Genomic DNA, 12,098 nt, shown 5'->3' with positions numbered 1-12,098 from the left:
TCTTTTGCAAACCACAGCACCCCAAAGGAGAGAGAGAGCAAAAGGGAATGCCCTGCCACAGAGGCAGGGTGGGATGGAGGGAATGGGGGTGGGAGGGCTACTGTGATCAGTGGTGGTGGTGAATGGGCACTGGTGGAGGGATGGGTATTTGATCATTGTCTAACTGAAACCCAAGCACAAAAGTTTGTAAGTCTACAACTGTACCTCATGGTGTTTCACTAATAAAAATTAAAACAAAACAAAAAAACGAGGCACTTCAAGGTAGAAGTGGAGATCTGGAAGAATACAGTCATTCACTGTTTTCTTGTGCAGAAGTGACAAGTCCTGTCTAAATTTTTGTGGCAGGTCTACTACTTGGCTAACTGTTACTGTGACTGTCCACGAGTGCACTCACATCCTTGTTGTTTCCAGAAGAAGCGCAATTTTTCTGGTTCCAGGAATTATTAACACCTTAACTAGTCAAAATGTTGGTATGGGAAAATTCTCTTTCTTTCCATATCTATGGTCCACATAGGAGACTTTTCACACTAAATCTCACTACATCTCACTCTCATGGCCTGATATTAAAAAAGGACTCAAATGATTTAAAATGTGACGATGAATTTCAGTAAAATACATTATGATGCTCTTTTTCTCGTGGCAAAGGCCAATTTATTTTGAAATGCTGCTTTTGTGTTTGTTTCTGGGAAACGTCACGCACACCCGTTTTCAAAGGCTTCCTTTTGATCGCGACACAACTTCACATGCAATACAAGTTCCTAGTAATATTCTGGTCCACTAATTTCATCTGCAAAAGCAACCGGCACAACGACCCCCTGCTGGTGAAGCTCTCGAAGAACATCCAGGATTGAGTCTAGTTCTCTGCGGAAATGGTCTAGTTCTCGGTTCTTCAATTGTGCGAGTCTTTTCCATTTTTCAATCTCCTTGTTTTGCTCAGTTTCTACTACTTGGCGTGTCTGCTGTATTATCTACCAAAAAGAAAATCCAAATTATCCTTAGAGTTCATAGTGTTTAGGGTAGAGAACACTTGGAGGACCTCCAGGGTGAATGTGGAGCAAGAGGCATGGGAGCACTGGGAGCTGAGAAATCCTGAAAGCACACCAGTGGCTAGGTTTTTATCTCCATTTCCCGGGTAGGGAAATGGAGGCACTGAAAAGTCAAAAAAAATATATACCAATGGTCAGATATGATCCACTGGACAGAAACTCAGGATTCAAACGCAGGTGGCCTGGCTCCAGAGTTCCCGATCTTAACTACCCCATTTACGGTTGGCTCACACGGATTGATTTTCTCAACTGTGAAATGAAACTCTCTCCAGATCTAACTTACAATACAGCAATTATGACTTCAAAGTACTGGACTTGGAGAAAATTTGAGTTATAAGCATCACTAACCACCAAAGGCCAAGACATAAAAAACAGGGGCACAAAAACAGTGTTTCTCAAGAACAAACATGCCTACCCCTCCGAAGATAACTCGGAATTTTGATGGATTATAGATTAACGATTCAAAAACTGAAATGATCCAGAAATACTGTGTAAAAAGGTGAGTGGGTGAAGAAAAAATAAAAATGCTGAATGGTTAAAGAGACTGGGGGTTCCTGCGGAAGTGAGACCCACCATAAAATTGCGCATGCTTTTGGTGCTGTTTTCAGAATATGTTACACAGCAAAACCCTGACTCTCAGTCTGGTTATGTTTCAAGTAAGGAACAGTGGCTCAGTGAGACCATGAGAAAAGGACCCTAATCAGACGAACAAGTCTCCTTAGAAGAGACAGCACACAGTTCTTGTTCTCGATTCTCCTCCGTTTCTCCATTCACAAAGCATATCTATCAACACAGGCAATAAGCAAGTCAGAAAATGCTTTCACCAAAAGCCAAATCAACTATGACCACAATATTATACTTCTATTCTCCAGAACGGTAAGGACATGGATCATTTTCTAAACGGCCCCTTTTGTGGTGCTTGGCGGTGACAGGACAAGCAAACCAACTGCCCCAACAAAGCTAAATTTCAGCAACCAGGCAGGTGAATAAAAACAGTTGCCGTTTTCAGCGATTTATTATTTTAGCTGTTTTTAATTAAGTGCATTGATTATAATTATCACTGGAGTTAGGCATGACTTTTAAATTGATAAATTTTAAATGATTGCTTTAGAACAGTAATCACTCCTGGTAGAGCTGGGGGTAATGTGCTGGGGATTACACCCAGGTTTTAGGGCTGGAGGATAGCACAGTGGGTAGGGCGTTTGCCTTGCATGTGGCTGACCTGGGTTCGATCCCCGGCATCCCATATGGTCCCCCAAGCACCGCCAGGAGTAATTCCTGAGTGCAGAGCCAGGAGTCAGCCCTGAGCATCGCTGGGTGTGACCCAAAAAGCAAAAAAAAAAAAAAAAACAAACAAACCCCAAAACACCCAGGTTTTAGTCACATGCAAGTCAAGTGCCCCACCCACTGGACTATCCACAATCCACTGTATGACAGTTTATATACCCATCTATATAAATCTGGCAAACTACCCGTGGCATACTCAATATGCCACAAATAGTAACAATGATGGTCCTTATTCCCTGACCCTGAAAGAGCCCCCAATATGCCATCGGGCTACACTAGCACGTGGCAGGGAGAAATGGAGCCATTACTGGTTCCTGCTCGAGCAAATCAATGAACAATGGGGTGATAGTGATAGTGATACCCATCTATAATTAAGAACAGTATACACGTTTATTTCTTCAGAGAATGTTGATATGTCTCATATCCTTGAGAATTTGAGATGCAAAGTCTTATGTCAGTAGCTCCAGATTTATGCGTGACAATAAAAATAAAATGGAACCACAAATGTTTTATTAGGAATGGCAAAATTAAAGCAAGAGAGAGGCACTTAAAAAAGCTATCTGATTATTTACTTATATTTAATTATAAAAAATTTTATATTATATACAGATACGAAACATGATTTACTACTTTACCCGTTGAAGTTCTTGCTCTCTTTGCTCATGTCTTACTTCCATCTGTTTAATTTTCTTTTCTAAGCCCGTGAAATGTTTCATTTCTGGTGTATGGTTTTCTTTGGCTTCTTTCAATTCTTCGATAAGTTTTGTAATCTACAATTGAGGTGTTTAGCAATGAAAGGTTACAATCACAAGGAAAAATTACAAAATTGTAAACGATCTTTTTTTTCAGAGGAGAGGGCTGGGACACACCTGGCAGAGCTCCAGAGACCACGTGGATTGAACTGAGGGTTGAACCCGGGTCTCCTGCATGTGAAGCATGTGCTCAGCCCAGTGAGACTTCCCTAGACGCTGAAGCAAGAATGTTCACTATGTCCTGTATACATTTTCTCTAGGTAAGGGGCATTTGTTAACAACAAAGGTGTCTTGAGTTATCAGAATTACTATTCGCATTCCGTGAGTTCAATAAATAATGAATTTTCTGACTGTTCTTAAGAGATCTTATACATTGCAAATGTTTCTAATACTGGAATACCTCCTGCCCTTCCTGTATAATAACAAGCTGCCTGTTTTTCTATAAAAACAATACAGAACCCTTTTTCTGGGGGCAGTCAACCTTGCCATAAGGTACTTGCCAAAAGGGCAATTACAAATACATTTAAAGCAGTGAACATGGGTGGAGCGATAGCACAGAGGGTAGGACGTCTGCCTTGCATGCAGCCGACCTGGGTTTGATCCCCGGCATCCCATATGGTCCCCCAAGCACCGCCAGGAGTAATTCCTGAGTGCAAAGCCAGGAGTAACCCCTGAGCATCGCTGGGTGTGACCCAAAAAGCAAAAAAAAAAAAAAAAGCAGTGAACATAATATAGCACCTCATGCATAGAAGAGAGTTCAATAAATATTATCGTTCTTCATTCAATTCCCTATAATTCTATTTATAATTCTCACCTAGCTCTTAAAACTTATTATATATCTATAGCCAAGCAGTCCAAAATATGTATGTGTATTAATAAAGTAGTGCTATGAAGTAATGCTGAGCTCCATCAGCTGCTGTCTGAGGTCATCATGATATAGAGACGAAGCCACAGTCTCTGGGGTTGCCCAAAGGGGCAGAGTGCCTGGCACTGCCTGTCCCGAGCACTGCTGAGAGCAATCCCACGCATTCTCCAGGAGGAGCCCCTGAACCCTCGGGGGTGTCCGAACACAAAAAGAACAAAATAAAGGCAGGGTATCTTCCTCCTCGGAGGTCAGATTCCAGTGCAATACGTCCTTCCCATGGCTCACAGAGAAGACTAGTATCTTTACGGTATCGGAACGAAAAACTGAGGAAATTATGTTTCATGTGTGAACAACCAGAACCTAATGGAACAAGACAGATAATACAAAATGGCAACAAACAAAACCACATCCTCTTTCTAAAGTAGGTCAAAAACAATTTTTTTTTTTTTTTTTAAGGAATCACTGTGAATGACCATAGTAAAAGTTATTCGTGATTTTTAGGCATACCACGTTCCAACACCAATCCCTTCGCCAGAATCCCTTTCTCTCCGCTGATGTCCCCAGTTATCCTTGTGACTCCAGATCTGCCTCTATGGCAGGCACTTTGCCCTTTTTTCTTGATTTCGTTTGAGGCACAGTGATTTGCCAAACTGTAACATGCATATCCCCTTAGGCCTTCTTTCAGCACCCAATTCTCATACACACTTGACCACTTCCCAGCGTCATAGCGGTTCCTTCCCTGTCCCATACTCCCCTCCGTCCCAGCCACACACACACACACACACACACACACACACACACACACACACACTCCCCACTGTGACAAGTTTCCTACAAAGGAACAGTACTCCTGTCCCTTGATATCCATCGCCTTTGGATCTTATTCTCCTCTAATGTTTCTTTATCCTCTGCAAAGGAGTGCGATCGTTCTGCGTCTGTCTCTCTTCAGCATGATACTCTCCGTGTCCATCCACGTAGAAGCAAATTCATGACTTCATCTTTTCTAGTTGCTGTGTAGTATTCTATTGTGTTTCTGTTCCTAAAGCAGTCTTTAAAATGGGAGGGGGCCAGAGAGATAGGAAAGTGTGGAAGGTGCTTTCCGTGCATGTGGCTGATCCAGGTGTGATCCCCAGGACCTTACAGAACCCCCAGTACACCGCACAGAATCAGGAATAAACCTTGAGGACCACTGGAAGTGGTAAAAAAAAAAAAAGACTACAAATGCAAAGCAAAGCAGAGGAAAATCAAAATACTTTCATTTTTGAGCACAGCCACACTCCGCTGTGCTCAAGCTTATTCCTCGTTCTTCATGCAGGGATCAAGCCTGGTATCGCTTCAAGAGGGTGGTGGGGGTGGGCATGTGGTTCTGGAGATCAAACCAGGGCTGGTCACATAACCACTGCACTCTCTCTGGCGTCTGTAAATTTTTAAGCGACTGAAAGTGGTATTTACTTGTTTTACATAACATTTCTAGCTATTTCTAGTACAGCAGCTGGGAAATTCTACTCTGCTGAGTGAAAGAAGCAACCAAATGATTGAGAAATCTACTTGGGGTTGTACAACAGAGTTTGCAAGGAAAGTCACCCAACTGGAAGCTGAAGTAGGCAACGGGATTCCTAACCTGAGAGAGCTGTACTTAAATGGAGTCTTCACTCACTGTTTACAATAGAAAGAATCTGGAAAAAACCTGAGTGCCCGAGAACAGATGACTGGTTAAAGAAATTTTGGTACATGTACACAACGGAGTACTATGTAGATGTTAGAAAAGATGAAGGCATGAAATTTACATACAAGTGGTACTACATGGAAAGTGTCATGCTAAGTGAAATGAGTCAGAAAGAGAGGGATAGACATAGAAAGATTGCATTCATCTGGGGAACATAAAGTAACAAAATAGGAGACTAACACCCGAGAACAGCTGTGATAAATACCAGGTTGTTCACTCCATGGCTTAGAGGCCAGCCGCACACTCTAGGGGTAAAGGTAGCTCAGATAGAAAAGGGATCACCAAATAAAGGGTGCTGGGACGATCTGCCCAGGATGGGAGATGCCTGCTGAAAGTACAGTATAGACTGAACATTATTGCCACTCAATGCCTCTTTTGCAAACCACAGCACCCAAAAGGAGAGAGAGAACAAAGGGGAATGCCCTGCCACATAGGCAGGGTGAGATGGGGGGGTGGGGGTGGGTGGGAGGGATACTGGGATCAGGGGTGGTGGAGGATGGGCACTGGTGGAGGGATTGGTACTTGATCATTATATAACTGAAACCCAAGCACAAAAATTTGTAAGTCTACAACTGTACCTCACGGTGTTTCACTAATAAAAATTAAAAAAAAAAAGGAGGCTTCACAGGTAGTGGTGGGTTTATCATGTGCTTTGCTAAGCACTTTACTGACGTTGTCTCAGTTAATTTTATGCATAAAGCCTGCCATTTATTTGCTCATTTAATCCCCCCAAACTGGAATTTCCATGAGAGCAGGAATTTCATCGATTTTATTCTCCTCATTTGTGCTTAGTACTTGCACCTGTGCACAGCCTGGTAGATGTTTACCAATATTCACAAATAAGTGACTATATCTTTGACTGACCAAAGAGACATTCATTAGCCAGCTACATAAATTCAGTTCAGGACAAAGCGTTGACAGATGTTGCTTGTACTAACTGAAAAGCAAACTTTAAGTCGTGTTCACGGGCTGTGTTACTTTTGGGGAGTGGAGGTGGGGGAGGGCTTCCAAGGTAGGACTCAGGAGACACCAGGGGCCCCTCTCGGGCAGGCTGGTGGATGATTCCGTGCACAGGCCTTCGGGTGTGATGCTTCACGGGTCCTGCAGTGCCAGGAATACTCAAGTACCTGGGTGATGCCATGTACTAACTGCTGCACGTCTCTGGCCCCTGATGAGCTATGCTTTAATATACTTACATTTTACTAAAGTCACAGTACATGGCGTCAACAAGGTGAACATTGTATTCAATTCTGTCCCTGTGTTTTGGGCCATATCCAGTGGTGCTTGGGAGCTACTCTAGGCCGTGTTCAGGAGTCATTCTCTGAGGTGCTCAGAGGTTGAACCAGATGGTGCCCGGGGTTGAACTTGGGTCACCTACATTCAAAGCATACACTCAATTCTTTCTTTCTTTTTTTTTTTTATTAGTGAAACACCATGAGGTACAGTTGTTGACTTACAAATTTTTGTGCTTCAATTTCAGTTATATAATGATCGAGTACCCATCCCTCCACCAGTGTCCATTCTCCACCCCCACCAATCCGGGTATCCCTCCCACCCCCATACCCCCCATTCCACCCTGCCTCTGTGGCAGGGCACTCCCTTTTGTTCTCTCTCTCCTTTTGGGTACTGTGGTCTGCAGAAGAAACATTGAGTGGCAATCATGTTCTGTCTATAGAATATTTTCAGCATGCATCTCCCATCCTGGGCGGATCTTCCCAGCACCCTTTATTTGGTGCTCCCTTCTCTATCTGAGCTGCCTTTACCCCTACAGATACTCAATTCTTTGAGCTATCTATCTGGCCTTGCAAATTTCATTTATCTATTTTTATTCTGGGTGTGGGGGAAGGGCAGCACACCTGGCCCTTTGCTCAGCAGGTCAGATCTGACGCTGTGACTGAGTGTTTACTTGAACTTGCTAGGGAGTTTGACCGTGGCAAACAACATCTGAAACCAAGATTTTATCACGGACTTCTTAATCATTCCACTTCACTCATGAGATAATAGCAGCAAGCTACAGAATATTTCATCTAAGTTATATGGATCTTGATTCTTTTCATGAATGACTGGTCAGAGTCGTCTTATTTGAAAAGTCAATCTCTCACGGTTGCGGAAACTTAAGAGTATTATAAAGATTAAAACAAAACAAAACCTCACTGATGAAAGGAATTTATGACCAGTTAAATGCATATAATAACTGTTGAACTGGAAAATAAGAAGTAACAGCACTATTTCTCTAAGTTATTGGTAGGGAGTCTGAGTATAAATTGAAGTTCTTTCTTGTATCCTTAGGGTGCAAGGGGAAACTTAACAGTAGTTACTGTTGGAGTCAACTCAGATGGAAAAATAAAACCTAAAATATAAAGTGCTAAAATATGAAATATTAGCCTTTTACCAGAATACTAAAAAAAAGAAAAAAAAACTGGTGTGAGGAATACGCACCTGAGCAGCATCAACTAAACGAAGATACATGCTAAATACACGTTTGAACTATGATAAACAATTTTTTAAAAGGAAATTTTCTTAAGCTCTATATGATTATTTTAAAAACAGAGCTCGGGATGTTGCTCAGAAAAGCACCTGCCTTGCATTCGATCCCTGGATTTAATTCCTGGCCTCAGAAAACCCTTCCCAAATGAAAGAAATAAATGAACAGCGAAACTCAACATTTTGCCATTGTTTAGAAATGCTTTTACAAGCCAAATGCTTGAGCCAGAGATTTATCTCCCTTCCTCCTTTCCTTCAACTTCCAGAAAAACCAGAAGATGTAGGAAACCACCATTTTCTGCCAAACAGCTCTGCATGACTACGTTTCTGGAAAGAGGGAAACAACCAGATGAATCAAGACTGCCTCGTTTGTTGCCCAGAGACAGTTTCACAGCCAGTCCAGTGGAGATGAAACAATTTCCTGAGCTCCTCCAGAAGTCAGAGAAGTTGGTATTTTCAAATCAATCTAAGGAGGACAAATCTTGTAACACAAAGGGACCCAGGGACCTCAGTGGTGTCCTGGCAATGAGAAGACATCAGACCTGTTACAACAGCTAGCACGGACGTGTTCCGACGTGTTCCTTATTAAAAGGTAGATTATCATTATCTTCATTGAAGAGACAGAATAGGAAGCTCTCTCTCTCTCTCTCTCTCTCTTTCTCTATTCTCTCTCTCTTTTTCTATTCTCTCTCTCTCTCTCTCTCTCTCACACACACACACACACACACACACAACACATACACACAGAGGTGTATATGCCTCAAAGCACAGGAAGCACAGCTTATCTGGTTCTTCACATTTTCTAGAATAAAGTGATCATGCTGGTGAGTTTTCAGGAAGACCGATTTCCTATAATAATATTATTAGTGATGCAGTAGGACCATCATGATTGTTTTTCTAACAGAGTAACATTAATACTTCATGTAGATATGGTCAGAGCCATCCAATTTCACCCACTGAACAGGCAAAAGATCCCTTCAAAAACTACCCCGCCAACTGCTCAGAAAAATCTCAACAAAAAATACAAGCACATGAATGACTTAAGCTCATATTTATATCGTTTTGACAGACTGTCTATATGTATAGTTAAGTCAAAAATATGAAACGGAAATATGGCTATGATTGAAAACGGCTACCAAAAGCCCATGTCAGCCCTATATTTTGTATATTTCCTACCTCTTTTTGCAAAATTTCTTCTCGAACTTGAGAAACTGCAAGAGACTCTTGTTTTTCCTGCAGCTCATTAACTTGACTTTGGAAATGTTTTATAAGTACCTAGGAAATTGTATTAGAAGTATTGAATTAGTAAAGCTCTTCCTTGCACATTATTTGAAAAATACACAAATATCAACTATGATTTTTTGTACTAAAAATTGATTATTTTTAAGTTATCAGTTTTAAACAAAAATAAAAGAACTAAGATCAACTTTGAACAAATTAAACTAAGTCCATCACTTTGTTTCTTTCAATCACTGTAATGAAACACCATACTCAGTACAAATGAATGACTGTGCTAACTTTTTAGTACTTTTCTTCTGAAGGCCTAAAACACATGACTTCTGAAATAAACCTCTATACAGTTTGAGCATTCTGAATAAAGGAGCATTTGAAGCATTTATAGTTGGCATCTGATAAGGATTATCAAGCTATAGACTAAAAAAAAAAAAGACAACATAAACCTAATAATATGTGTCATAGTAAGTCAGTTCCATACTTTTTGACAAAGAAACCAAAGTAAACGAAAAACTTCTATGAGAAACTATAAAACTAGGAAAAGTGATTATCTCTTCTTTCTAATGCTCTCCTTTGACCACAACAGCTATGTTGAATTTATAATATAATGAATAATGTTTAGAAACTTGGGAAAGGAGCATTTGTGACACTATGGCATAATGACATTATTTTTCTATCCAGGCTGCTCCTTACTACATACTTTCTATAATGTAGGCAATGTCCACAGGTACCCCAAAGCCGTAAAGTACATTAAGGAAAACAACGGGAGAACACGCCAGGATCTGTACCTCAAAGGTACCTGTACCAAAACCAGAATACCCAAAGGGGGGAGGGAGGGGGAAGAGAGAGAGAGAGAGAGAGAGAGAGAGAGAGAGAGAGAGAGAGAGAGACAGAGAGACAGAGGCAGAGGCAGAGGCAGAGACAAACGGAGAGACAGAGACAGAGACAAAGAAAAGGAGGGAGGGAGGGAGGGACAAAGAGAGAGACAGGGAAGGAGGGAGGGAAGGGGCCGTAAAGGCAGACTGGGGGTGAGGTGAAAGGAGACACACTGGGAACACTGGTGGTTGGAACATTGTATGATCAAAACCCAATCATGAACAACTTAGTCACCATGTATCTATGTATGGTAGTTTAATTAAAAAAAGATTCAAAAAAGGAATTTTCAATGATATAATTTCATTGGCAAAGGAAGCAGAAACAAAAATAAATGGGACTAGGAAAAACTTAAACAGTTTCTGCACAGCAAAAATACAAAAACACACAAAAAATCTAAAAGGAACCCAAGTGATTGGGAGAAAATATTTGTACTTAACATATCAGATAAAGGTTTAATATCCAGGGTATGCAAAGAACTCACAAAGATGAACAGCAACAACAAAAATCCCCACAACACTATGAAAATATGGGGAGAGGAAATGAACACTTCTCCGAAGACAGATGATTGGTCAATAGGCACATGGAAAAAAAATGCTCATTAATTATCTTCAGGGAAATTCAAATCAAGATAGCATTTCACACCAGTGAGAAAGGCACCTATCAAAATAAATAAATAAATAAACCCCCCCCCCCCAAAAAAAACCAACCCCAAATTGGAAACAATCTATTGGCGGAAATGTAGAGAAAAAACAACTTTCATCCACTGCTGGTGGGAATGCTCTCTGGTTCAACCCCTATGATTTCTCAGAAAAGTCTGAATAAAGTTACTTTTATTTATTTACTTTTTTTATTGAATCACCGTGAGCTACAGTTACAAAGCTTCCATGTTTGAGTTTCAGTCAATACAACGATCGAACACCCATCCCTCCACCAGGGTACATGCCAAACACAGTAACAACAAGTCTCATGATGGAGACGTTACTGGGTCCGCTCGAGCAAATCGATGAATAACGGGAGGACCGTGACCGTCACTGAATGTCCCCAGTATCCCCCATTCCCACCCCCAGCCCTCCCTCTGCCTCTATGGCAGACAATTTCCCCCATACTCTTTTCTCTACTTTGGGGCGTTATGGTTTGCAATATAGATACTGAGGGGCTATCACGTTTGGTCCTGTATCTACTTTCAGCACACACCTCCCATCCTGAATGATCCCTCCAACCATCATTGACTCAGTAAGCCATTCTCTATGCCAGCTGTCTTCTCCCCCAGCTCATGAGGCAGGCTAAAACTATGGAGCACAATATTCCTGGCCCTTGTGTCCGCTGGTCTTGGGTGTCCGTCTCGTATTATGTTATTTTATATTCTACAAATGAGTGCAGTCATTCCACGTCTGTCCCTCTTTTATTCTTGAGTCATTTCACTTAGCATGAGACTCTGCATGACCATCCACTTATAAGCAAATTTCATGACTACCTCTTTCCTAACAGCTGCATAGCACTCCACTGTGTAGCTGTACCAAGGTTTCTTGAACCAGTCGTCTGTTCTCGGGCACTCAGGTTCTTTCCAGATTCTGACTATTGTGAACAGTAATGCAATGAACACCGAGGTGCGGATGTCATTTCTACTGTGTTTTGCACCTTTGTGATATATTCCCAGAATATATTTTGGGGTCATATGGAAGCTCAATTTCTAGTTTTCTAAGGAATGTCCATGCTGTTTTCCAAAAAGACTGAACCCGTCGGCATTCTCACCGACATTGAAAGAGGGTCCCTTTGTCCCCACATCCATGCCAGCACTGGTTGTTGTTCTTGTTCTTTCTGATGTACGG

The 12,098-nt window shown here is 41.5% G+C and overlaps 1 protein-coding gene across 1 annotated transcript in view; it reads right to left on the bottom strand.

Annotated features, from left to right (window-relative positions):
- Positions 1-669: 669 nt before the first annotated feature.
- Positions 670-12,098, bottom strand: part of CEP162 (centrosomal protein 162) — a 58,264-nt gene continuing 46,835 nt past the window's right edge. The window contains exons 24-26 of the mRNA XM_056109746.1: positions 9,337-9,435; positions 2,969-3,103; positions 670-968 (exon numbers count right to left, since the gene is read on the bottom strand). Coding sequence (XP_055965721.1) covers positions 759-968; positions 2,969-3,103; positions 9,337-9,435 — 444 coding nt within the window. The 3' untranslated portion in view covers positions 670-758. The remainder of the gene's footprint in view (positions 969-2,968; positions 3,104-9,336; positions 9,436-12,098) is intronic.

This window comes from Sorex fumeus, unplaced genomic scaffold (genome assembly GCF_029834395.1).
Source record: "Sorex fumeus unplaced genomic scaffold, SorFum_2.1 ptg000008l, whole genome shotgun sequence".
Lineage (NCBI taxonomy): Eukaryota > Metazoa > Chordata > Mammalia > Eulipotyphla > Soricidae > Sorex > Sorex fumeus.
Note: the sequence above shows the minus strand (reverse complement) of the source record. Positions and strands in the feature narration are given on the sequence as shown.